Source organism: Oenanthe melanoleuca, chromosome 11 (assembly GCF_029582105.1).
Source record: "Oenanthe melanoleuca isolate GR-GAL-2019-014 chromosome 11, OMel1.0, whole genome shotgun sequence".
Taxonomy (NCBI): Eukaryota; Metazoa; Chordata; class Aves; order Passeriformes; family Muscicapidae; genus Oenanthe; species Oenanthe melanoleuca.
This window is the reverse complement of record NC_079345.1, coordinates 6,917,186-6,943,228: the sequence shown is the minus strand read 5'-3', so window position 1 is coordinate 6,943,228 and position 26,043 is coordinate 6,917,186. Positions and strand designations below refer to the sequence as shown.

Below are 26,043 nucleotides of genomic sequence, written 5' to 3'. Positions count from 1 at the left end.
GAGTGGTCCCAGTCCTCCAGCTTCTCGAAGCTGCAGCTTTGGTTGATTGTCTTGGGAGCACAAGAAGTCGTTTTGATGCCATCACTGAGCATGAGTCTCCTGCTCTGCCCTCCTCCTCACTGGCTCTGGCTCAGCACCAGGATAGGTTTATGTCACCTTACTAGGCTTGGTGTCACCAAGCTTTGCTGCAGAATTACCTGCAGAAGTTCCATGTAGAGGAGGAGCTGAAGGGAGGAACTGTCCTGGATAGTGCAGAGTATAGGAGAAGGCCTTCATACCTGCCTGCTGTCTGGGCAGTATCTGCCTCTCCACTGCCTGCTGTGAGATCTTGGAAAGAGTCCACTGGAATACACAGCATTTTGGGCTGGAAAGGGCTGCAGAGCTCCCTTTAAGGGCTGTTTCTTGGAGGCCTTTTGCACAGGGAATGGGCAGCTGCTTTCTTGGCCAAAATCAACCCTCCAGCTTCTTCATTGCAGGTGCTCCGTCACCAACCTTGTCAGATAGCTTGGAGGAATCCCTGGACAACCCCTGGAACAGAATGCCCTCATTGTCTTTGACCCCAAGCTCTTCAGATGGTGAGTCCCCATGTGCCAGAGCATCCAGCCTGCCTTCCTGGCAGGAGGCAGCTCCTCTCTTCTCAATGGGTGTAGCTTACCCTGGCTGCTGGCTTGATTTCCCCTGGCCATAAAGCACTGCTGTGGTGTTCCCATAGCCCTGGACCTGCATCATTCCAGCCCTGATATTCTTCCTGTGTGCCAGCCCCCTGCTCAAACTGATGATGCTTTTCCTCTTACTAGAGAAGACCCAGAAAGATGCGGCTGCTGACAGCAACACCACTGACCTGTTGGAAGTGTGTAGCCAGGGCTCTGCTGAGGGCTTGCCCCAGGGAGAGCCAGTACAGACCTCCTCTCCCTCCTTGCTCCACTCCTACAACAATCCCAGTCGGGTGGAGATCAGCACTAGTGAGGCAGCATCAGCTGTGGAGGCAGCCTGGGATACCCTGTGCACTGATCAAGGCCCACAGGGATCCAGGGTTTCTCAGGCCAGCCTGCCTACTCTTTCTCCAGCTTTTCCAGTCTTGCCCAGCAGCAGCTTGCAATCCTCGCCCAGCAGGATTCCTCACAAGGAGCAAGCCTGCTCCAGTGCCACAACTTCCTCTCCATCTGTGTTGAAGCCTGGACTGGTTCATGCCAGGACAAAGGAAGGAAAGGCTCTGGGTGCAAAGAGGAAGCTGATGGAGGAAGATGAGCAGGACTCCAGTGAGCAGCAGCATCCCCCAGGCACCTCGGAGGGCAGGGGGAGAGGCACAGGCAAGAGCCCACGGGGTGCAAAGAGCAGAAAGGAGACAAGGCTGCGGTGCAGAAAGGAGCTTGAAGAGAAAGAAGAAGAGGAGGAAGAGCAAGCATCCCCTGCAAGAGCTGGGCCCAGCTCCAGGCCAGAACAGCTGGAGCAGTGCAGAGCTCCAGAGCCGGTAAATCCAAAGCAGCTGGTGAGGACCCCCGAGGGCTGGGGGTGCCTGGGGAGGCTCTCTGTGCCCACACCACTGGTGTGAATCTTTCCTCACCAGGCTGGTAGGGATGCAAGGTTGAATGCAGGTGGAGTATCTGGAACACTGAAGGAATCATGAAGGGATCATATAATCACTTAGGGCTGGAAAAGAGCTCATGAGATGGGAGTCCAACTGTCCCCTAGCACTGCCAAGCCCACCACTGAACCATAGCCCCAACTGCCACATCCACAGGCCTTTAAATCCCTCCAGGGATGGTGAAGATGTGGTTTGGCCTTAGCTAAACAATTGGGTGGGAACAAACAATTGCTGGAGCATCTTCCAAGCTATCTGGATAAAAAAAGATCAAAAGAACAGAGGGAGAGACACCTCAATCCTAGTGTTTTCATGGGGTTATTGGGCTCTCAGGCTGTATGGGGCAGCTTTCTGGGTGTTGTGGCTGGAGCAGACCCATCTCACTCTCCGCTTTGCTTTTATAGTTCATGGAGACACCAGCCCAGTACCAATATGAGGCACCGAGCCCTGAGCTCTGCCAGCAGGTGCAGTCTATCAGGTCAGTGCCATATCTATCAGCCACGGACTCGTGGCTGTCCCTTGTTCCTGCAGTGGGATTCACATCCTTATAGCGAGTCCCCAACCTCTGCCTTACCCCTTGTCACCAACTGCCCCAGTGTGCGTCCACAACTGGGTTTCTTCTCACCCTGGCTCCTCCTGTCTGATTTTGCAGGATCTCAAAGGCAATGCTGAAGTGGGCATGCTGGATACTGGCTGAGGAGGAGGATTCCTGAGCCCAGCTCGTCTTTCATTCTTTTGTTTCTTCTATGGGTTTGTCAAAACACTGGGAAGAGCAGTTGGAGGAGGAATATGGGGACACCAGAAGCTCTGTGCCCCAGGGGACTGCTGAGTGGGCTGGCCTGGCTGCAGAGACCCTGGTTCCAGTGGTGCTGGCACATGAGCTGTTGAAAGCCAATACCCTCAGTGCCGAGAGGGGAGAAAAGCATTCATTCAGGAATGCCTGTATATGAGCCATCATCCCTCTCCCACCTCTTCATTCTTTCCAAATGCCTTGTCCCCAGCAAGTGGGGACAAGAGGGAACTCAGTGCCACCGTAGCAGCGATGGCAGAGGCCCCACAACCTGATCCTGCTCCAGAGGTCCTCCAGGAGCATGGATGGTTTATTGAATGAATTTAGGTAGGGTTCTGCACTGTTTATTACAAAAAATATCCTGCAGGGTTATGCTGTAGAAATTAAAAATTGTATATTTTTTAAATACACAGCTCTTGTATTAAAAAAAAAAAAAGAAAAAAAAAAAAAGAAGAAACCAAAAAAACCAAACCAAGCATCTTGCTTTGTCGTAAACATCGGTGTGAGGAATGCGTTTGGTCCGGAGCAGAGGGCAGCACAGGAGAAAGCCACGGGGGTGTGAGGGTCACGCCGGTGCCGCGGGGAGCTGGGGGATGGAGCTGCGTGCTGGAAGGCGCGAGGCGTGGTCCCGCTGGTGCAAGCCTGCGTCTGGAGAGAGCGGTATCCACCCCACGGGGTCAGGAGTGCTGAAAGTGCCTTGGGAACGCTTCCTAAAAACAGCTGGCTGCCTAAATCACCGGCTCCCCCACTGCAGCCCACAGCAACAGAGGGCGCTGGGGGCTGCAACACCACTGGATGCATCCTGCAGGCTCTGACAGTCCCTGGGCATCCTGGGTGGTGCTGGTGGCCTGGCTGTCCCCGTGGCGCAAATTGGGCGATGCCATCGTTGGCACATCCACGCCAGCCTGGTGGCCCCTCTGTCCTCTCTGCACCCCGGCACGGTGCACTTGCTTGCAGGGTTTTATTGGGAACAGCGTGGTGACATGCAGGGGCTTCACTGTTCCAGGGCTGGCTCCTCCTTGCCTGGCACTGGGCGTCTTTGGTCTATGGCAGCTGAGTCTTGTGCATTCCCAACAGTTTGTGCCAGGGCTTGCGGCTGCTCACCCTCAGTGCCTGTGCCAGCCTTTGGCTCCTCCAGCCCAGCACGGGGCCAGTCCTGCAGCGTGGCACCTACAGAGGTCACAGGTGCTGGTGTAAGCATGGGGGACCCTTAGTACCCCAGCAGCTGCTTTAGCAATGAGGGGAACATCTCACCTTCATCCAAGGTTGGTCCAGGCTCACCCTCCATCTCTGAGAGGGACTCGTGCTTAGTCCTGTGCCTGAGCACAGGTGAACGCCGCAGGCGCAGGGGAACGGTGCCCACTGGGGGAAATACAACCCAGCCCCATGTTAAGGTGGGGCACAGTGCGACCTGGCTCCTGCTGCAACTGCTCCTAAAGTCAAATTCCCCTTGGAAACCCCAGTGTGGCAGTGCCATTATCTTATCACCCACCAGCTGGGAGAGGTGGCAGCAGCATGCACATGGAACACCACCACCCACCTCCATTGGTGTTAGGCACAAGGAGGGTTTGGGCTCCCACTTTAGACCCAACTTACTTCCCAGCTCTGCCGGGCACTCGGGCTCCCTGAGCTGCTCCTCATGGACGGACAACGCTCGGCGGCCGGTCCCCCGTGGCGCTGCCAGCCGTGCCATCAGCCGGTTGTCTGTGTAAGCAATGGGGAGATGCCACTGCAGGACAGCCCACAGCACCCCACTGGGCAGGCCCCATCAGCACCCAGCACCCACTGTGTGCTTGGCTCCCTGCTGCCCTCCATTCCCAAGGGCTCCAGGAACAGGCCAGCAGTGGAACGAGGCACCCATTGTGCATCCCTACCTTCAGTATTGGGTGGTGTGGGCAGGGTGGGCAGGGTGCCAGCACCCACCTCCCCACCATGGCTGACCCTCCGTGGCAGTGCCCCCGGCACGTTCCTGCCCAGCCGTGGCAGGCTGCTGCTCCAGCCCTCCCGGCCCCCGGGCTCGGGCAGCGCGCTGGGCTCTGCCAGGGTGAGGGAGCGCCTGGTGAGGGGCTGCTCGGAGCTGCTGGCCGCTGGCTCAGCCGGCAGCTGCCTTCCCAGGGCTCTCCAGGCTGGCCGGGGCTCGGCGCTGGGCTCCGTCCTGGCGGCCAGGCTGCGGAAGGGTGCGTCTGTGGGGCAGGCAGGATGGAGCTGTGGGCATCCAGAAGTGACAGCCCCAGGGATGGTTCTTGGTGCTGGGAACCAGCCTGCAGCCAGCCCAGGGACTGAGCAATGGGCTGGGTGTCCATCCACCATCACCAGGGATGGGCACCCATGGGTGTAGGGCACCCTTCTGGGGGTGGAATTCTGCCTGCGTGCCTGTGCCCACCAGTCCCTGTTGGTTCCAGTCCTCATGCTTGGTGCTAGAAGAGGGGATCAAGCCCTCTACCCCAGGGGCTGGTGTGACCCCCACAGCATGCATTGCTGACCCACCTGTGGACACAGAGTGTGTGCGGGCCTTCAGGGATGGGGGGGAGTCGGCAGAGCTGTCCACGATGTCCCCTGCAAGCACAAGCCACCAGCCAGCATCAGTGAGCTGAGGTCTGCCCAGTGCCACCAGCACCCAACAAGGGGAAGATGTGGTGGGACCCACAGCTGGGAGTTCAAGGGGGCCTGCCCATGGCCACCCATGGGTGCCCAGCTGGGTAGGGGTCAGGGTGGGGAGGGCACAGCCCCTCACCGTCTGAGCCAGCTTTCTTGATCTCGCTGTCTTTGCTCTGCAAGGGGGAAAAAACTAGTAAGGGAGGTGTCAGGGAGGCAGTGCCCACAGACACAATTGGTGCAGAGGGCAGAGTGCTGCAGCCAGGCTCTGATATGGCTGCAGGGGATGGGTGCATGCCAGGAAAGGAGGGACAGACTGACAGACACGCAATGTATAGGAATTCACCCCTTGCAGAGGGTAAGGTGACAGAGCAGAGGCTATGAGCAGTGGCACACTGAGCTGGGTGCTGCCAGTCCCACTGGGGAGATGTCCCCCACTCTATGGACAACCATCTCCCTCCACCCTGGAGGGGCAGGGTCCATCTCAAAAATGGAACCAGTCCCCACCTGCAGCTTCTTGCTCTCAGCAGCTGGGCCCTTGGTGACGCCGATGCGATGGAGCATGACCTGCACACGCTGCTCGAAGGAGCTGGACAACTCCCCCTCGCTCTTCTCCAGGTGCCTCTTCTGCAGGAGAGACACAACCCCTGCCAGGAACATGGGCCCACCACAGCACCTATGGGTACCCACACTCCCAACCCCAGGCATGCTGCCAGGAGATGGTGACATGGACACGATCCAGTGGGGATATCCCCAGCCATCACTCTGGTGTCCTCGCATCCCCTGGTAACCCTACTGGCATCCATGGGTGGGAGCAGCACTCACCAGGTGAGCTGAACAGTGGTGGTGACTTGGTGACTGTGACAGTGCTTACCTTGTCATGCCTGACCCCCAGTGCATCCTCGTCCTCCCCAGACAGCAAGATGAGTGACTGGGATTTGCCCTCCCGAGAGTACTTGGGCCGGATCCTCCGGGCAGAGTCAGGGGTCTGGCAGTGCTCAGGCTCTGCGTGGGGCTCGGCAGAGAGCCCCCCCTCCTCTGATTTACTCAGGGGCTTCCCTGATTCGCCCGCCCTGCTGGGGGCTCGTAAAATGTCACTGAGCATCGAGCGCCTGCTCCTAGGGGCGGTGGGACCACCCTCAGGCTCCTTCTCACACCTGGAGCCTCGGCTGGATTTGGGTTTCTTGAAGGCAAAAAAATTCCCGATTTTCTTCTTGAGGGTGCGGGAGCCAGAGGGAGCCAGAGGGGCTGATCCTGGGCAGGTCTCCGGAATCGTGGGGCTGGAGAGAGATGAAGCATTGGAAAAGGTGAGCTCCAGTCTGCCAGGAGGTAAGGGATCAGTTTTTTCTCCCTGCCCACCCTAAAGGGATGGATACAGACCCCAGACACTCCACCTGAGACAGAAGTGTCCTGGCAAGGGCACCCATTCCCAGCCATTCCCAGCATGGTTCCCATGGGTGCTGCCTCATTGGCTCCCCACTCTGGGACAGACTCCATGGCCCCATCCAGCACACCATGGCTGCCATCCCATTCCTCTTCCCCTAGCCTTGCCCTGGGCGTGCTGCTTTCCCCAGCATCCCTTTTGCACTGGAACCAGCAGTGTTTGCAGGGAGGCTGCTGAAACCTGGGGATGGCTATGGGCAGGTGAGGGGCCCTGAGCACACCCCAGGCTTACGGCAGTGTTTCTGTGATGAGCCTCTTGGCAAAGAAGTCCTCCAGCCCCTCGTCCACACGGGTGATGCTCCTGTCCTCGCTGTTCTCACAGGCCACGGGCTGCACCTGTGAGTGACAGTCACTGTCAGCCCAGCACATGGCAAAGGGGGCCCCAGGCATGAAGGTGTGTCACCCACACTGGGCATGAACAAGTGGATACCCCTGCAGAATGGGTCCTGCTCCATCTGGTACCCAGCATTAAAGCCAAACCTTGGTGTTAGCAGCTGCACCTGAGCTCTAATCCTGCTCCCTCCCTTGAAGCACTGAGAGCTCCAGGCAGACCCAGGCTCCTTCCAGCCCCCTGCCCAGCACAGTGACTGAGGTATGGCACTCGTTTTGTGGGAAGAGCCTTTGGCAGGGATGCTTCCTCCATCTAAGCTCCAAGAAAGGGACCCCTGTGATGGAGCAGGTGACCTGCAGGGACCTATATCTGCATCCTTCAGATGTTTCAAGTCCAACCTTGGAGTGCCACCACAGCCTGCATGAGAGCCACCTGCTCCATCCCCATAACAAAGTGGTCTATGCCATAGCCAAGCCTTCCTCCATGGCACCTTCCTCTCCCTGGCATGTGGCACTGCATCAGTGGCTTCCTATCGATGAGAGGGAGGCGCTTCCCCATCGGTGGCATTTCAATCCATAATGACTTTTCATTACGGCTGGATTGATGCCGCTCAGGAGCTGTTCCAGCCATCTGAGATCTGCTCTCCCTGTCACATCATATCCATCAAAGCCCGTCCTTGCTCGAGCCTTGGCCCACCCTGGCTGCCAGGCATGCCTGTCCCACTGCAGGGGGATGGCCCCTGCCCCTGCCAACCTCCAGCACCACCCTCCCCGCGGGACACAGCTCCTGCCCCGTGCCAGTCCTGATCGCACCACGATCCAAGGGCAAGCATCACCACAGCCCTGCAAACCAGCGCTTTCCAGCGAGTGAAAGGATCCAGCTGCATCACTGTGGCATGGGGATGAGGTGATGCCACCCCCAGGGGCAGTGACGGAGCTGGACTCGCCACTGACTGCACCCAAAAGTTACTTTTCCTTTTGGAAGGGGGGTGCAAAGGCAGGATCCCCACCCAGTCGCCTGTTGGATGGGGGGAGCACAACCCACCTCATCACGGCTGGCAGAGCCCCACCAGCATCACCGGGAGCCGTGGTGGCCACCAGTGCTTCAGGGACGATGGATTTTGGATAAGGGGGAGCAAATGGAGCTCAGGAGGGAGGCAGCTGGAGCCATTGCCGAGCACATCGCTGGCCCTCTGCACCCAAACTCTGCAGGTTTTTTCATTCCTCTCCTGGCTCCCACGGCTCAGCATCTCCCAGTGGGGAGCAGGAAAGAGGATGGATGATCCCCCTCGCCCCCCCCAGCCCCCTTGCCCATCCTTTCAGGCTGCCCCTTCCGAGGAGGAGGCTCCGGCAGCAGCTGAAATGCAGAATAATAAACCCACCGCGTCTTTGCGCATCTCATTTTCCTGCCTTGCAACAAATACTGACCGCAATAACTCACCCAAGCGGAAAAAAAAAATAGGCAAAACACACCGAATACACCCCACCTCCCCTGCCAGCCGTGCCCCCCTTACATTCGGCTTGCTGGGCGGCTGCTTGTGCCGGCGGTTGGGCCGGGGCCTGGCTTTGGTGCAATGCTCCAGCTTCTCGCCGGCGGTCGGCAGGTCCATAAGGAATCCGGTGGCGGTGGCAGGCTGCGTGGCGGGGAGCGAGCCGCTCGCAGGCTCAGCATCCTTTGTGGAGGCAGGGCGTGCCGGCGGCGCGGCGGGGCTGAGTGACGGCGGCGCCCGGTGAGCTCGGAGCCCGCTGGCGGCTCGACCCGCTGCCGGCTCCAGCTCCGAGACACCTACGACAGGCGAGAGGGTCCCTGCTGACAGCCGCGCTCGCCAGGCCTCCCCATCATCATCATCATCATCAGCGGCGCCGTCACCTTCGCCCACGCGGGGAGGGTCGGCGGGGCTCGGGCAGCCCGCGGGGAGGGAGCGGCGCTTTGGGCGCAGCCGGGATGGATCCTGCCGCCGCCGCCGGAGGTTGGCGTGCAGGGGATGATGCTGCGGGGGGATTGCGGGGGGATGCTCAGGCAGCCGAGCCCCGCAGCCAGTCCTGAGACCTGCAGCAGGCAGCAGTGGTACGGCACGAACCATGCCCGGTTTTGCTCTGCAGGCAGCTCCTCACCTCCCCACGTACCCTCTGGGTGGGCGGTGGGGTGCTGCGGGGCTCAGGGATCCCCTGGGGACACAGGGGGGCTGAGTGCTGGAGTCTGCATGAGCTCTGCATTAGCCAAAGCTGTCTGTGCCACCCTTGAGGCTCACTCCCCTCCCAGGGGTGCAGGGCTCTGGGGGCAACACCAGCAGCAAGGAAAACCCATAGGCAATGTCTTCTCCCCAAGGCTGCTGGGTGAGTGGGTGATGTCTGACCTCAGGGTGGGCCGTGGGGTGGCTGTGGGAGACACCATGGCACCCACAGTCACAGAGAAACCTCCTAGCCCTAGCTGGCTGTGAGGAGGGAGTTCAGGGCATTTACTCCACTGCCCAAGGGCACTGAGGCAGCTGAGGCCCAAAACAAGCACAAGAGAAGGTCAAGGTGAGCTGCCCCACAGACCCCCACCATGGAACAGGGAGAGGCTCTCAGAAGGGTCCAGATCTTGCTGCCCTCAGCCCATCACTATGGGGGCTCTGACTGTGAGGCCCCCAGGTTGCTGCTGTGTGTCCCCCACCCTTGCCATGCCCCCTGGAGGCACCCACTGAGCCACAGCAGAGGAACAGTTCAGCAGTGACCTTACTTCTCACGGTTGGTGTGGGCCGAATGCTCCTGAAATGCTTGTTTCTCCTCCGCAGGGCCATCTTGTACTGCAGGGAGAGAGGGAAGGTGGTAGCTCTGGCATGGGCAAACTGGCTGAGCCAAGAGCCAGCCAGAGCCAGCCAGGCTTTGTCCAGTGATGGGTGCAATCCCTCCACCACCCCTAGGCTCCCAGGGCTGCACCCCCTCATCTTGTCCCAGCTCCAAAACTGCCCACGGTGCAGGATTGGATACTTCCCCATGCAGAGCCATGCACTACACTGGATCCCAGATCCCAAAGCAGCAACAGCAGGACAAGGTACAAGCAGCCAGGCTGCCACAAGGACACATTCCAGGTGCCAGCAGCACAGCCTGGCAGACTACAGGTCCCATTTCCCAGGGCTAATTGCCTTAGCTCTGCCCTGGGGGGTGCCGGGGGGTGCGAGGCTGGGTGTTAAGCCCGGCATCATCCGGTAAGGCGATGAAGGGCGGTTATACCGCGGGCATCACGCGGCGGCGGCTCCGGACCCTACCTCCTCTGCAGCCAGCTCCCGAGGATTCCTGCCCCTCGCCGGCGCCGTGGCATCGTCCTCAGCCGACTCCGGCGGCAGCACCAGGAGGTCGAGCCCCTGCTTGGAGAGGCTCTCTGCCTAAAACCATTAGGAAGCGCTTAAATTATCCCAGGGGCTGAAGTGTGCTGGGCTGCCCTGTGTGCTCGGCGCTGCTCTGCTCCCTACCCACGGCTGGGATTTGTGAGCGGATTTAGGCCTGATTAGCCGGTGTCCAGCCCAGCGCAGCTGCCCTGTTGCAGGAGTGGCCGGTGCCTGGCGTCACCCCAGCACCCCCCACCACACGGCAGCAGCGCTGGGACTTTGCTCAGGGTGTTAATATTGCTGTGACCACACTGGGAGAGGATTACCTGGGAGGAAAAGCAGCCTGGGTGGGAATTGTCCTGCTCTCAGCCTGAAAATCCATTGTCACAGCATTGACGGTATCACATCCCGGTATCTGGACAATGCTGGGCTACCCAGACCCCCGTCCTGTATCACAGCCCCACATCCCCATCCCACAGGTGGTGGCAGCCCTCAGCACTCACCAGTTTGCACTGGGCGATGGTCAGGTCCCCCAGCACGGTGTCCACAATGCAGTCAGCTACAGCAGCTGTGATGGACAGCTTGATTTCACTGGGAGCAGAAAGAGGGCTCTCAGGGCCAGCACCCACCAAGCCTGTGAGCCATGGGGCCACCTCCCCAGGGAAGGCTTTGCTGACGAGATGGATGCTTGGCTGCGGCACACAGAGGGGCTTCCAGAACATGGCCATGTGCTGTGGCTTGCTGGGTCTGTGCTGCCAGAGCAGGAATGGGAATAGGCACTGGCTGGATGGAGAATGCCAAATGCATCACATTGCTGATGGTCAGGGCCAGCCAAGGGGATGTGCCTGCAGGAACGCCACCCCATGGCTTTCCCCAGCACCCTAGGGACTCATCCAAAGTGGATCCAAGCAGGAAGCAAAGCTACAGCTGGAAAAACACAGCAGCAGGACCCAGCACACCTCTACCAAAATGCGGGGAGAAAAGTTGGTAGAGAACCTCCAGAACGCTCCTCTGGCCCCATGGGTCAGTGCCAGGGACTGAGCAAGAAGGAAAAACAGCACATCACCCACTTCAGCTTGCTGAAGACATCGGTGACCATCTGGTCCAGGACTGCAGTGAGGCTGAGGTGGTCCTGGAGGCAGATCCTCTCTGACATGGCGTTGACCAGCTGATCCCTGACCCCGCTCTTCTGCACCACAGCTGGGCACAGGCTGTGGGCTGTGTCCAGCACCGCCTGCATGATTGCCTGAAGTTTGGGGAGGAAAGGAAGGTTTCAGTTTCTTTTCTATCAGGATTCATATGGTTTTCAGTAGACAGCATCCCCCTTATCCTTGGGCCAATGCTGGTGAACATCCCGTGCTGCCCGTGGGTGCCCACCTGGATTTCCCGGCTGCAGATCTGTGATGCTTCCTCCGTGAGACACTCCAGCTTGTGCTGCAGCTTGCCATTCTGGTAGGGGGTGTTTCCTGCCTCATACAAGAGGGGTAGGATCTGACAGAGGAAGAGAGAGGGTATGGATCATCCCATGTCATCTACTCTTCCCATATTTCCATGCACAGCCTGCATCCATGGCTGCCCTGTGGAAGAGCATCACCTCCAGCAGCTGGGGAGACCAGTGATCTTTTGGCTTTGCTGGGCCAGGTTTGGGCATTCTTGTCCCTCACAGTCCCTGCATCCCCTCAATTTCTCCCCACCACCCACTGACTCTCCTTCCCCTTTTGCACCCCACTATCTGCATCAGGGACACCCTTAACCAGCCCTTTTCACCACTTTTCCAACATCAGTACTGTGTTCTTAAATCCTGTCTCTGCAGATTAGGTAACCAGGGGGCTGCCAGAGAGTTGGGGAAAAGGGGAAAGGAGGTGATTTGAAGAGAAGTAGAGGAGGAGAACAAAAAGGTGCAATGGAGAGAGAGAACCAAGATGAGGAGGATCAAACCAGGTCTGACAGAGCCAGAAGCTGCCAAGCCAACATGATGGATTTTGTAATGGGCTGATGGATTGCAGGTTGTTCTCAAAGCTGGAGCACCTATCTCTCCCAAGGAGGGACGTGTGAGCATGGGATGCCAGAGGAAGAGAGGGGTCTGCACACAGCTGTGTGTCTCTGGGTCAGGGGGACTAAGAACATTTTGATCCTTGTTCTAAAAGGGAATTCAGAAATTCTCAGCTGTTCTTTAATGTTTGCAAGTGCTCGAATGTGTGTGTCTGTTGCATTGACATTCTGGAATTCCCTGACTGCTGGTTAATGATGTCATTAACTAATCAATGCCCTGCTTCGATCCTGGATGGATGCTGGGTGAGCTGGGGGGGTTTCCCACGCTGTGGACTCACACTGACAGAGAGGTTGGCATTCCTGATGGCCTCCTCAGCACAGAGGATGTCGGTCTCCACCTCCCTGCCCGTGCAGGTGCTGAGGATGTCGACGTGCTTCTGCACACTCAGGCAGATCTCATTCACCATCTGGAGCACAGAGAGGCTGTGTCATGTGCCAGAGCTGGAGCAGCACTGCCAGTTCCCCTCCTTGCTGTGACTTTCCCAGAGAAGAGTATGCTCAGAGGGGGGACAGGCAGGTTACAGCCTCCAAGAGCATTCCTGCCTAATAACCAGGGATGCTGCACGGCAGGGATTTGCTGGCAAGAGTGCAGGGGGGCAGGAACACACTGTATAGCTAGCATAGCAGCAAGTTATCTCAGCAGTGTACATGCACGAAATGCATGGATGCAACCAGCAGGATTCCAGGAGATCTGCTTTCCATCCGCCCCCACCCTCACCATAGAAGCATGAAATGGTTTGGGTTGGAAGGGATCTTAGAGGTTCTCTCATTCCAACCCCCCTGCCATGGTCAGGGACACCTTCCACTTAGACCAGGTTATGCTGAGCCCAGCCTGGGCTTGAACATTTCCAGAGATTTGGCACCACAATTTCTCTGAGCAACCTGCTCCATCCCTCCAATCTCCTCTGCCTTCCAGGTTAAAATGGTGTTTTGCTGCTTGCAAGAGCTCACATGAGCAGGCCAGGGTGGTTTGGGGCAGGGGAGGAGCATCCCTGTGCAATGATTTGTGTGTCAGACCTGCTCTGAGGAGGTGGTGAGGATGCCCTGCTGCAGCCGGAAGGTCTGAGCCGGCAGTGTTTGCCGCAGCTGGTTCCTTGTCAGGCAGGACTGCAGCTGCAAAGGCAAGAGGCTGTAAACATCCTATCTGCTAATGGTCCATCTTCAAAACCAGCTGGGGCAATCATCTTTACCTTTTCCACAACCCATCCTCCCTCCAAGGAAGATATCATCTGCTGCTGGACCATTGAGTCCCAGTGCATGACTGATAAAATTACATCATCCCACTGGGAGATGCTCCAGCCAGGGGGAGGAGCCAAACCTTTCCTGCCTGGATAAAAACTGAGATTTGGAATAGCAAGGTACTGTCTTTCCACTGGATTCCAGAGGAAAGCCAGACCTTTCCACATCATCCCTGGACCTTCAGAGGAAAACTGCTCTTTCTACAGGAGCACTGCTCCAGCTGAACCACATCTGCCACTGCAGGAGGATGCAGCCACATTGAATGGGACTGCTGCCAACACCCTGACTGATTGACGGGTGTCAGCTTGGATTCTGACTCTGCCAGTGTTTTTTGGGATTGTTCTGTGTAATACTGCATTTCTATTTTAATTTTCCTAGTAAAGAACTGTTACTCCTAATTCCCATATCTTTGCCTGAGAGCCCCTCAATTTCAAAATTATAATAATTTGGAGGGAGGGTGTTTACATTCTCCATTTCAAAGAGAAGCTTCTGCCTTTATTGGCAGACACCTGTCCTTCCAAGCAGGACCCCCACCTTGTGCACGGCCTCCTCCGTCCTCTCGGGGCTGCTGCGATAAGCCTGCGCCACGTCGCTCATGGGCAGCGGCATCGCCTTCAGCGTGAAATTCCTGTGGGGCAGAGTGGGGTGAGCAGCTGCTGCTCATTCCTCCTGGCCATGTCCCCACAGGCATGGCACAGGCCCTGAGCCCACCCAGCAGCAGCCTGGATGTTGTCCTGAGGTCCAGCCTGGAGACAGGGATGGCCAAACCCCGTCCCTGGGCAGGCGCTGCTGGGGTGGCAGTGACCACCTGCCCTGGCTCTCCCCTTCCTGCAGACCCCCAGAGCTCTGCACAGCCAAACACCACTCAGGGATGTGGGTGTGCTCAGCAGGTGAAAAAACTGCCCACCTGCCACGGGCAGGGAGGAAGGAGCATCACAGCATCACCAGCAGCAGATCCCTGGTGTTCACTGGGGGCTCCTTGGGACACGAGGCTGTGCTGGGTGGGATGCAGAGCCCAGGGGAGCCCCTGAGGTTGGCAATGGGGGTGTCATCACCAAATGAGTGTCAGGTTGCTTTTCTGGCTGCAAGGCCAGAGCTGTGGACCAACTGCCTTGGGATATGTATGAAACTGTGTGATGGCCTTGCCATTCAAGGGGAAAAAAGGCCCTGGGGACAGTGGATGTTGGTGACAGAGGCTCTTTTACATGATAGTAACAAGCCAGCAGGACCAAGAGGCTCCTTCCTTACCTCTCCAAAGCTTGAGCCACCTCTAGGAGTCCATGGGCAGTCGTGTTGTTCCTGTCCCAAACCACAGTCCTACAAAAAGGAGGACCTTGGTGAGCCCTGTCCACACCCACACGGCCCTGAGGTGATGCCAGCAAGAGTCAGACCAAGGCTGACCCCAGGCATCAGAGAGCCTAAAAGTGAGGTTAAAAATTACAATTTTCAGTATCCAAAACCTAAACTTGGACTTTGCAAGGAGTTATAGATTAGGGGTGCCTGGAGGGAGTGAAGAGTTGGGAGGAGACATTCAGGCACCATCCTGTGGGCAGGGACAGATGTCTCCCAGAGGAACAGCCCTGGCTGAACACCATTCCCTGCCCTCTGCAGGCACCCCTGCTTTGGCTTAGTGTACACAAAGTGGTCAAAAATGGTGTTTTAGGAACTGATGGCAGAGCATGGGGTGAGGGCAGCGACCACAAAGATCTGTCTGCAGCACACTGGGCTGTGCAGGAGCCTGGACAAGAGGCGGCAAGCACCAGGGCAAAGATTGAGCTGTTCTCTTGTCCTTCACATGGCCCCTGCCAGCACTGCCAGATCACTGCCATAGGTGCAAAATGCAGTTATAGCACCCAGCCATGTACCAGGAGTGGTCCAGGACCACATCCATGGTCACCAGGAGCCATGAGAAGCCTCCTTTGGTGGCATCAGCACCACAACCATCATGTCAGAGCCACCCAGCACAGGGCCACCCACAGGGTGCCACAGAGCTGCTGCTACCTGAGCTTGGTGTTGATCTGCAGGGCCTTGGCCAGCATCTTGGCCCCTGTGTCCCCCATGGCGTTGCCACTGATGTCCAGGGAGACCAGGCTGGTGTTGCTGCCCAGGGCACTCAGCAGGACGTTAGTTCCCAGCTTGAGGCGTGATTCAGCCACAGACAATGACTGGAGAGGCTGGAAAAGGGACAGGGAGGGGGACAGGTGGCCAGGACATGTCAGGGTGCATGTCACCCCTCAGACACAGCCTCCATCCCTGTCCAGCAGCCTCTGGGCTGGTTTTGGAGAGAACAAGTGATGCTGAACCCCAGGAAACAGGAGGGCAGCGAGTGCTCAGGCAACAGGCTGGGTTTAGCTCAGATGCCTGGCAGGCAGTGAGGAGAAAAGAGAGGTTTTTGGGGAAAGCTGTGCTGGATCCATGTTGTCTCCATGCCTTTAGCCAGACACAGGCTCCCATTTTCCAGAAGAATGGGAACAGCTCCCACTCCTCTGTCTGAGCTTCTGCTTCAGACTGAGGAAAAATAAAAGCAGAAGGACTTGAATGGCAGTGGGAGAGAGGGAGGACTGCTCCCAGCCTGTGCAGGAGGGATCTGGATGGCACCCCAGCATGGAGACTGCACAGTGGTGGCTGAGGGTGACCAGGAGCAGGGATGGGGTGGTTGTGGTGGCTGAGGACAAGCTGGACTTACACAATCCTCCTCCTGGGTGAGCTGGACAATGCGGTGCAGGACATCCAACAGACCTTCCCTGCAGGAGAGATGGTGTGTGTGTGTGTGAGGGGGTTACTTGTGCATGCCCTGGGGCCACAGAGGCAGCTGGCAGAGCTCTGTCCTCCCTCCCACTCTGCCTGGGCTATGACCCATCTCTGACACTGCACCAGTGCTGGAGGTGGTGACCCTCCCTGTTGCACTGGAGCAGCCAGGACGGGCAGGGAATTCCTACCAGCCTGTGGGCTTTTGATGGGGAGATAGTCAGGGTGGGTGCACCATTCCAGGATGGCTCCCAGCCTGGGTGCTGCTGCTCTGCACTCACTTGGATTTGATGTTGAAGTTCTTCCCCAGGGAGACGTGCCTGATGGATTTGCTTCTGCCAATGGAGAGCACCAGGGTCACCATGTCGGGGTCAAAGCCTGCAGGAGGTGGGAGACACTCAACAAGATGCTCCAGCAAACCCATGGAGGTGACACCAAGGTGGTCCCTCACAGGAGACATGCAGAGCCACCAAGCTGCCACAGTGGGATGCTGGAGATGCCCAGGAAGTTCCTGTATATCTTCCCCCCTTCCTGGCTTCCCCAAGGGGACAAGACCTGTGCAGGGCTGGGGTCCCTGAGAAATGACCTCAGGGATGGAGCAGCCACTGTGGGCACTCCTGGTGTTGGGGTGCTGAGGCTGTGCTGAGCCATGGGGGCACTAAGGGAGCTGGAGATGGCACTTGCTGTCTGCCATCCCTCAGGGGTGTGCAACCCATCACCCACCCACCACCCTGGGCAGCACAGGGGGAATCAGCTTTCAGGCAGCTGCCTGCACTCCATCCTCCTGGCTGCACATCCCCAGGGAAATCAGGCAGAGACATGGGCAGGGATCTGCTCACCCAGCAGCTGAACCAGCCAAGGGCATGAGGCACCAACACCCACCTGTGCACTGCCCCTCCTGCACAGAGATGCTCTACTGGCAAAGCCAAAAACAGAAGCATATTCTGGCAAAGGTTGACCAGAGAGTGTGGGTGAGACCGTGAGCTTTTGGAGCATTGGTGTCCTGGAGGACTACAAACCACATCAGCTTTCCCAGAGCCATTTAGCTTCTGAGGCATTCCATGGTCTGCTGTGAGATCTTAGCAAAGCTGTTTGAGAGTTTAGGGCCTCCTAGGTAAAATTAACAGCTGGCAGAGGTGGTGTTTGTGATAAGGATCACTTGCCCACGGCTTCAGAGGCCACAGCAGGACAAGGCTGGCAGCAGAGGCTACAAACACCTGCAGAGAGCTGGGAAGAGTTTCTGCCCAGAGAAACCCTTTCAGCGCTTCAAACCCTGAACCAGCAACACCAAGCCACTCCAGATTCAGTGAACTGAAGAGGACTTTACCAAGAAAGATGAGAAATGAGAAATTTTGGCAAGCCTTGAAGCAGGAGGGAATAAAGAAACCACCCCACTTTCTTTGATGGGTGACTGGGCATGAAGGTCCAGGAGATGGAGGAGATTTTCTCAAGGCTGGGAGAAAGCAACCTACCATTGTCAGACAAGTCCAGGTGGCTGATGGAGCTGGCATCAGGGATGAGATCCTGGATGACTTGGGCCCCCGCTGATCTCAGCTTGGAAGAAACACAAGACATCAGTACAGGGGGGGCAGCGAGCCCTGCAAACCAGATCCTGCTGTGGGGGAGGTCAGACAGGGCTCAGACCTTCCACACTGCCACAGTGGGACCCCCATGGCTGCTGGGCCCTCACCTCACAGCTGCTGAGATCCAGGTGCAGGTCACTGATGTGGCTGTTGTCTGCCAGCCCTTGCAGCAATGCCCTGGAAAAGTCACCGAACCCCCATCAGTGCAAGAAATGGGGGCACCAGCACCTGCCATGGGGCACCCCCAACAGTCCAGGCAGTGGGAGTGAGATGCTGGAGAAGGAATCCTTCCCAGAGCTCTGCCTCTCACAGCCTCATCCATCCATCCATCCATCCATCCATCCATCCATCCATCCATCCATCCATCCATCCATCCTCCCCACCAGCCCTGCCCAATGCTCACCCCAAGTCCATTCCCCGCATCCCAACCGCACCTTACAACGTCAGCTGGCAGCTTGGTACCTGCCAGGGAGACGTGTCTGAGGGAGCAGGCCTGGCTGAAAAACTCCTTGATGTCAGGGGAGATGGTTTTCACCCTCCTGAAAAGGATGGGCACAACATGGCAACAACTGCAACTCAGCACCAGCCACCCCCTGGGTACCACCACCCCCCTGGGTACCCCTGATACCCCCCTGGGTACCACAAACCCCCACAAGCCATCCCAGGCCTTACTTGTGGGAATACACGTTTTTGGAGAGGTCCAGGTGGATGAGGCTGGTGTGGGATCCGTGGACCAGGGCTCCAAAGAGCTGCCAGGGTGGGGATGTGAGCCATGTGGAGGAGGACCCAGAGCTGCTGCAGCCCCTCACACAGCTCGGGGGTGGAGGGGGACTGAGGGCAGGGCTCACTGCCAGGACCCCCTGCACCCCTGCAAGGTACTCACAGCATCCAAAGGACAGTCTGTGCCAGCCAGGCTGAGATGGGACAGCGAGTGGCAGTGGTGGAGGAGGCTCTGCAGGTTCTGTGAGCAGAGGGGGCTCAGCAGCTTTGCCCCTGAATCCCACTCCCCACCCAGCAGCCTGCAGCCCTGGAATCCCAGTTCCAGCCTGTCTGCTCCCTTCTGCTGAGCACAGGGGTGAAACCAGCACACAGGAACCCACTCTCTCATGGGATACATCCTTGCTCCAGATGGCATCTCCCACACTCCCACAGGGAGATGCAGGGGGATGTCCCCGGTGTCCCCAGCTGCTCCCAGGCAGGCACAGGGTGCTGCAGCCACGAGCTCCCCATCCCTGGGGTGCTGCAGGGCAGGGCACAGACCAGAGGAGACCAAAGTCACCCAAACCACACTGGGGACAGTCTGAGGGATGTCACCCTGCCCATCACAGCACTGGCACTCACACTGATGTCATCCCCAGCCAGCGTGCCGGGGTTTCCAGAGAGGTCCAAGTGCCGGAGGGAGAATCCAATGGCTTTGTTATCTGTGAGGGCCTTGCATAACGTGCTCATCCCTGCTCAAAGAGAGGGAGACATGGATGCCTACAGACAGTGTCCATGGGAGATGCATGGAGCAGAGCAAGGGAACCTCCCTCCAGCTGGGGCAGCAGGACCTCACACCCACAAAGGTGCCCTGGAGTGCAGCCCCTCCTGTCACTCCTTTAGTGGCATGGGGCAAGGGTGTCTGGGCTCTACCTTTGGCTGTGAGCATTGTCCTGGCCAAGCTGAGGCTCTGCAGACCCTTGGAACTCTTCTCCACGTGCCGGCTGAAGGCAATGACCCCTGGTGAGAGCAGAGAGCTCTGAGTGGCTGTGCCAGCACAGCCCACCCCGAGCTCCAGCCTCCAGGACAGGAGGCAGCTGCTGGTGGGATCTGGAGTTGAACATCTGTTTTTGTGGGTGCAAACTCATCCCAGCCCAGAATTTGTGTACCTCTATCTTCCAGCTGGTTGCCAGCAAGGTTGATGGTGTGCAGGACAGAGTTGGGATGGCTGCTGAGTGCCTGGGCCATCCTCTGCACGAAGTCACTGTGGGGAGAAGAGCCACCCATCTGAGCAGTGCTTGGACACCCCCAGGAAACACAGCCACCAACCCTGTAGTCTTACAGGGACATGCCACCAGCCTGTGTGCCAGACTGGCTCCATCTGCAGCCAGAAGGAAGCAGAGCATCTCCAGGGGTGGGTGCTATCCACTCCCTGCCAGGCTATGGGAGTCTGCTCCCAGTGTGGAGGGGCACAAGAGCCCATGCATGGACTTCCCTGCTCCATGCACTGAGGGAAGAACCACCAGGCTGCCCAGATCCTGCTCAGCACTGCCTTGCAGCACCTTCACTTACCCCTTCAACCCACTGTTCTCCAGCACCAGCTCCTCCAGCGTCACTGATTTGCTGAGCATGTAGAGCAACTGCTCTGAAATCTCCTGATTCTGGCAGGGAAGAAGAAAGCCTTGCTGGGAACCTGGCCACCTCTGGTGCACCCAGAGCCACAGCACCAGCACTCACCAGCCTGAAATCCTTGCAGGACAGCTTGGTGAACCACAGGTTGAAGGACAAGGCAGCAACACTCAGAGCCACATCCCTGCAGGATGACAGGTGTGAGAGGGTCAAGGGCCAGGATGAGCCAAGGCTAGTCCCAAATGGGTGACCCAAAACACCCAACTGGGGTATGTCCCAAGACAACCAGCCCCAGGGTGCCCCCAGGCACCCAGGATGCCAGAACACACCCATCACATGGTGCCCCAACACAGCCAAACCCGAGTTGCTCCAACTGACCCAACCCTGGGATGCTCCAAGACACCCAACCTCAATGTGCCCCAACACAAGGTTCAACAGAACAGGACTGGGGATTGTGGGTTTAAAGCAACCCACAGGTACAGATCATCTTCTCCAGATTATTCCCTTGGGGAAAATAAAATTAATCAAAATTTTTGCACGCTTCTGTCTAAACCTTAGGGTTTAAAATCCTTTTTAACTCTGATCTCTCATGTGAGCAACACCACAGGTTTTGGTTGAGTGCAAACAAGTTTCATTTTTACTTCCTCATCCAAAGAGATCTCTAAAACTGTCTGCTTTTTCACCAGCTGAGCACAGATCCTCTGTTCCCCAAAACATCCAATCCAGCACTTTGACTCACTGCAGCCCAGCCTGGCAGGTGCCTCCCCTTGCTCCATCTTTCTTGGGATGGAGACGTGGCTGAGCCCCACAGGGAAAATTCCAGGCACAGCTGGATCTCACAGCCCCTCTATCAGGTTATGATCAGGTGATAACAAGGTTATAACAGATATCTGGGGGGGTTGGTAGGGAGCAGGGCAAGTTTCAGGGTGGCAAGCAGCACCAGCTGCTTTGCATAGGGAAACACCTGACAGCCACGAGCTGCAAGAAACTGCCCTGACGTTGGGTTTTCAGCCCCATAAACAGCTCCCAGGCTGATCTAAGAGTTAAAAATGAACAGAGAGGCTGCCTGGACTCTCAGCTGCTGCCCCTTGGGACTGGGCTCAGAGCAGTTGGCGTGGGGGAGTGTCAGGCTGCAGATGTGGCATCCCTGGGGCATGCAAGTAAAAAAGCTCCTAACGTGGGCAGAAGAGCATGCTGAGCCCCCCAAGAGGGACAGGGAGAATGAAGATGAGTGCCTGGGACACAGCAGTGGGGGGACTCACCTGCTCTCCAGGTGGCTGAAGTCCAGCAGGTTGAATTCCCGGCAGTCCTGGCTGTGGTAAATGTTGTCCACATCCTTCCCAGAAGGATGGACACATGGATCAGGTTCAGCACTCGGTCCTGGTGCTGCTGGAGGCAGCTGAGCCCTTGGGGAGCCTCTTCTGGGGAGTCCCTTGCCTAAACCCAAAGGCTAAACCCTTCCCTAATGCTCTGGCTGGCAGGGGACATGTCCCAGCCTGGTGGGACAGATTGGTGATTCCTGCAGGGAATGGGCAGAAGGCAACACACCCTAGGCTGGTGGGAGTGAGGGTGTAGGGAGAGGAGAGCTGGATCAGTGAGTCCTGTTATGGCTGGGTCCCAGCAGGATTCTCCTCTACTAGGACACCCAGCAAGGTCCCAGATTTCCAGGGCTCCCGTCAGGTCACAGTCTGGGACACAACCACGTCCAAGGCATGCTGCTCCCACCTGCAGTTTGATTCCAGAGGGCTCTCAAAGCAAGCAAAGCTGCAGTTCCCAGCTCCATGAGGCACCCACAAGCATCCTGCCCACCAGGTGACCCACTGCCACTGTCCCACCCATGGGATGGAGCAGCTTACCCACTGGATCTCCTCACGGAAGGCAAAGCCGTTGTAATCACACAGAGCAGAGTAGGTCTCTGAAAACCCCCCTGCAAAGAAAAGGCAGTTCTGGGGGCAGATCTTCCCACAGGAACATGGAGGAGAACTTTGGAGAGAGTGGGAAATGGGAGGGGGATGACAGGGACTCAGAAATGATGGCTGGTTTTGCTTGATCCATGTGGATACCAGGCAAGGCACATTGCTATGGCGATAATGGAGGTGTCCTGCTCCAGACCAGGCTACAGGAAAAGCTCCTGGCTCTGCAGTGGTGCCTAATGGGGTGGGTAGAAGCATGCACAGCTACAGGTCCTTGCAGGTAGATTCTGAGCAATATTGCCTGCTGTCCTGCTTGTTCCTGGGGAGCTACATCCCCTCAAACCTGCTCCTGCCCCATGGAATAGGGTGGGCTGGTGGGCAGTAGACCCCAGTAGATGGGCTCCATCTGACCAAAGCCATCAGAGATGTCCTGCCAGCAGAGCTGCTGCTGGTGTGTGCAGGGCTGGAATGGTCCCCAGGGTGCTCCAACCCTCCTGGTCCTGCCAGAGGGAGGTCATGGCAGGACTCACCACAGGGCCCAGGGTTGCTCTGCAGCATTTCCTCCAGGGAGTCTGTGATGTGCTGGATCCTCTCGTACAGGCTGGGGGGGCAGCTCGTGAGCAGCGTCCTGGGGAGGGAGCAGAGGGGTGTGTCAGGGTGGGCCAGGAGAGGAGCATCCCCACCACTTTATGCTTTATAACCCTTGTGTATAGGGGGGCCAGAAATATTCAGTCAGGGAACAGGGTCTTGCCTCCATGCATGTGCTTTTCTCCAGCTAAAAGCACTGTTGTAGACCCCTCCTATATCTGGGATTTTCTGGCTGCAGATGTCCCAGTTTATGGCAGGTGGGTTGGAACTAGATGATCTTTAAGGTTCCTTCCTCCCTAAACCATTCCATGTTTCTGCAATCTGGGGCTTTTCTGGGCAAAGGGGTTGCTCTTGCTCCTACACAACCACCCCTCAGGAGAAGACCCTTACCCAAGGGATGAGTCTGGGAAGACCTTCTTAAGTGACATGGTGACATGGATAACAACTTGCTCTAAATCATCCAAGGACAGGAACCGGAAGGCGTAAGACGCTGCATCTGTTTCTATGACAACCTGCAGGGTCCAAAGGACGAGAGATGCCTGAGCCAGCTGGCAGCACACAGCGTCCCCAAGCCCCCAGACACACCGGTGACAGCCATCAGCTCCTCACTGCCAACCCTGCCAGAGCACCACCAGCACAGGGAATGCTGAGAGCACCAGGAATTCAGGATAAAATACATCCTAAAATACATTAGTGTGCCAGAATAAGGCAGAAACCTCCTGAAAATTCAACTTCAGCTGATGCAGAGGCAGCCCGACGCAGTGAGGTGAGAACAGCCTTGTCTCTGCCTGCAGCAGCCGCAGCTGCAGGATGGAGGTTTCCTCCCTGAATTTATTTAATTGATGTTTAGGGCTTTTTTAGCTTATGGTTCCTACCAGAAAAAAAAAAAAAAAAATCCCATGGCAACATGCTCCCTGATTTAATTACACGCTGATTGAGGCGTGGGAGCAGGATGACAATTATCTTCTGGCATGGTGGGGACGGCGCTTCCGCCAGTGCCCGGGGCTGTGGAGGCAGGAGAGCGTGGGACTGCCTGCACTTTAACAATCCCTGGGCTTTCCACAGCCCAGTCAGATGCCTTTCCCCTCTGCACCCTGAGGTTTCAACCCCCTGCACCCCTCTGTCTCGGCCCAGCTCCTTCAGTTCTGCCCTGGAGCTCAGCCTGCTGAGCAGCAGAAACCCTGAGTGGAGGCTGAGGCTGTGGTTGCTGATGAGGCTTTAACAAGAAAAAGCCAGACAGGGTGTTAGAAAGGACCAGGCAGGAGGTTAACCAGGACCACAGCCTATTTCAGCCAGTACATCCAAGCCTTGATATCCAATTCCTCTCTTCCATGGTTCCCACTGCCACATCTGCCCTGTGTGCCCGCCCCTCTCTAAGAGGATTAACGGGGTTTAAAACACCCTCCTGCTAAATTTGTCTTCACCTTGGTAAGCCTGCAGCCGTTTGTCACCTTGTCCCTGCTGAACAGGAGGCGCCATGGCCAGGCACTGTCTGTGGGGACAGAGGGGAAGAAGTGCAGGCACCCACCCAGCAACCTGGGTGCCTCCTGCACCTCCAGCTCCAGGGCAGCAGCCCTGATGAGCATCAACATCCCCAGTGTGCAGTGGGGGAGCAGAACACCCCCAGATCCTGTGGTGGGCTCCTGACTGGGGCTTGCCATGGGGCAGTGGGCAGAAGGAGGGGTAATGCCCAGGTTGGGTTTGTCCCAGTTGCTGGTGCCACTCACCACACTGGACTCTTGGATCATCATCTCTGTCACCTCCAGGAAGCTGAAGCTGCTGTGAACCTGTGGGTTAGAGGAGCAGGATCAACCCCAGTGCTGATGGAGAGAGGAAACCGAAGGGTTCCCCTCCAAATCCCAGACTTTCCCATGCCTTGAGTAGTGCTTGGCCTTGGCCCCACCCTCAAACAAGATCCTTTTCCCTTCCCCCCATCCCTCTCCTCATCCTGCTCTCAAGGAATTCCCAGACCCAGTGGCCCAGGTGACCCATGGGTCACTCCCCCTGGTGCCCCAAGCCCCCCCAGGAGCCCCAGGGCTGTTGCATGGCAGAGATCCCACACTTACCCTCACTGGCAGCAGCACAGGCAGCACATAGGCTCGCCAGGGTGTCAGGACCTAGGCAAGGTGTGACAAGGGACCATGGTGACATGGGAGCCACCCCTGTCCCTCACTGCAGCCATGAAACACCTTCCTGGGGAAACCAGGAAAGCAGGACCCAGGCTGGACTCTGCACATACCAAGATAAAGTCGTCATACTTGGATTTCACCTGCAGCTGGATGCTCAGCACCAGGAGCACCTTCTTTGTCCCCAGGAATGTGGTGATGCCCTCTGAAAAGACCAATGCCCACATGAAATTAGGTGGCTGGGATCACCTTGGTCCTCTCCCATGCACCCTGCTGCTCTTGGGGATACTGTCCCCACCTGGATCATCTTCTCTCCCTCCACACCTGCTCTCAGACAAGTCTCACACTTCACCACCTTTGGGTCTTCTTTTCTGCTTGGGTGATGCCCCCACATCCCCATCTTCTGCTGCAGCCTCAACTGAGCACAGAGCTTTGGGGCTGCTGGTTCACACTGCCTTGCTGCCTCACCCACTGGGAGCTGGCACTGAATTATAAGAGGGTCCTGATTTCTCTTCCTTTCCAAATTTAACACTAGGGAGCAACTGGTCACCTAAGTCCTTCCTCTCCACAGAGTAGACAGGGTGGTCACCTGTGCCAACCTCCCCAAGTTCACAGCCCAGTCACTCCCAGAGTCAGTGAGCCAGTCCCACAGGCAGCATCACTCCTGCCTTGAGCAGCACCTCTGTGCCTTCCTGATTCATGCCTCTCACTGGGAGAAACAGGACCAAAACCACACCTGTCCATCACTGTGCCAAGCAAACCAGGCTTTCACAGTGACATCAAGCCCTATGGGTCCAGTGGCTTGACCCACACGTCCCCAGGGAGCCACCCTGGTACAGTCAGGCTGTGGGGACATGGTGACCCAGCTCCTTCCCACCCCACTGCAAGCCTCGGTTGGGTGATGAGGCTGAAGGACCCCGAGATATCTGTGGCCTTTTGGTTTTTCGACCAGCCAAGAGAAGGCTGTGAGCAGAGGTGCTTCACACTCCCCCTTGCTGAGCTGCTGGGTCAGAGGGACCCAAACCCATGGGACTGAGCAGCACCAAGCTGCATCCACAAATCCAGCATCCTGAGCTGTGCAGAATCCCATCCTTGAGGAGCCAGGTTATCTGGGGATGCTCTTGGTCCAAAGTCCATCCTCAGGCAAATGAGGTTTGCAGATACAAGAAACCCCCAGACACTGCACGGGCCCCCTGAACCTCAGGTGTCACAGCTGAGGGACCCACTAGTGACCCTGCCAACCCCAAGCAGGCCCCGTGCTGGCAGCTGCCATGTGGCAGCACCGCTGGGCAGCGTGGCGGGCGATGCTCACCTTGCAGCTCGGTGGGGATCCCTCCGGGGGATGCAGCCATGGCTGGAGCTCAGGGTCAGCTGCCCGGGGTGCAGTGTCAGGGCAGCATCCCCGGGAAAGGCGC

General features: G+C 57.4%; 2 protein-coding genes across 8 annotated transcripts in view; one reads left to right on the top strand and one right to left on the bottom strand.

Moving 5' to 3' along the window:
- The window catches only part of LOC130257888 (uncharacterized), a 7,696-nt gene extending 4,853 nt beyond the window's left edge, over positions 1-2,843 (top strand). For all 7 annotated transcript variants that reach the window (XM_056500825.1, XM_056500822.1, XM_056500820.1 and 4 more), the window contains 3 exons: positions 477-1,471; positions 1,987-2,060; positions 2,235-2,843. In XM_056500825.1, coding sequence (XP_056356800.1) covers positions 477-688 — 212 coding nt within the window. In that variant the 3' untranslated portion in view covers positions 689-1,471; positions 1,987-2,060; positions 2,235-2,843. The remainder of the gene's footprint in view (positions 1-476; positions 1,472-1,986; positions 2,061-2,234) is intronic.
- On the bottom strand, positions 2,803-26,043 carry CARMIL2 (capping protein regulator and myosin 1 linker 2). Its single transcript, XM_056500818.1, has 40 exons — positions 25,941-26,043; positions 24,742-24,833; positions 24,569-24,619; positions 24,230-24,289; positions 22,893-23,014; positions 22,445-22,542; positions 21,858-21,928; positions 21,264-21,337; positions 20,110-20,185; positions 19,945-20,033; positions 19,542-19,636; positions 19,306-19,392; positions 19,015-19,124; positions 18,557-18,634; positions 18,346-18,422; positions 18,108-18,212; positions 17,781-17,850; positions 17,563-17,644; positions 16,372-16,468; positions 16,029-16,086; positions 15,344-15,516; positions 14,591-14,659; positions 13,877-13,970; positions 13,121-13,216; positions 12,382-12,510; positions 11,429-11,542; positions 11,122-11,297; positions 10,555-10,642; positions 9,992-10,108; positions 9,463-9,529; positions 8,255-8,526; positions 6,643-6,746; positions 5,842-6,247; positions 5,475-5,594; positions 5,107-5,143; positions 4,860-4,928; positions 4,247-4,555; positions 3,969-4,076; positions 3,627-3,734; positions 2,803-3,542 (listed from the first exon to the last, which is right to left on the bottom strand). The coding sequence occupies exons 1-40, from the start codon at positions 25,978-25,980 to the stop codon at positions 3,367-3,369; spliced, it is 4,464 nt and encodes a 1,487-aa protein (XP_056356793.1). The 5' UTR covers positions 25,981-26,043; the 3' UTR covers positions 2,803-3,366.

Coding starts and splice junctions, on each gene's coding strand:
- CARMIL2 (XM_056500818.1), bottom strand. CDS start 25,980: ATGGCTGCATCCCCCGGAGGGATCCCCACCGAGCTGCAAG. Junction 16,469..17,562: donor CCTGGACTTGTCTGACAATG/GTAGGTTGCTTT, acceptor CACCTCCTGCAG/GCTTTGACCCCGACATGGTG. Junction 16,087..16,371: donor AACTTCAACATCAAATCCAA/GTGAGTGCAGAG, acceptor TCTCTCCTGCAG/GGAAGGTCTGTTGGATGTCC.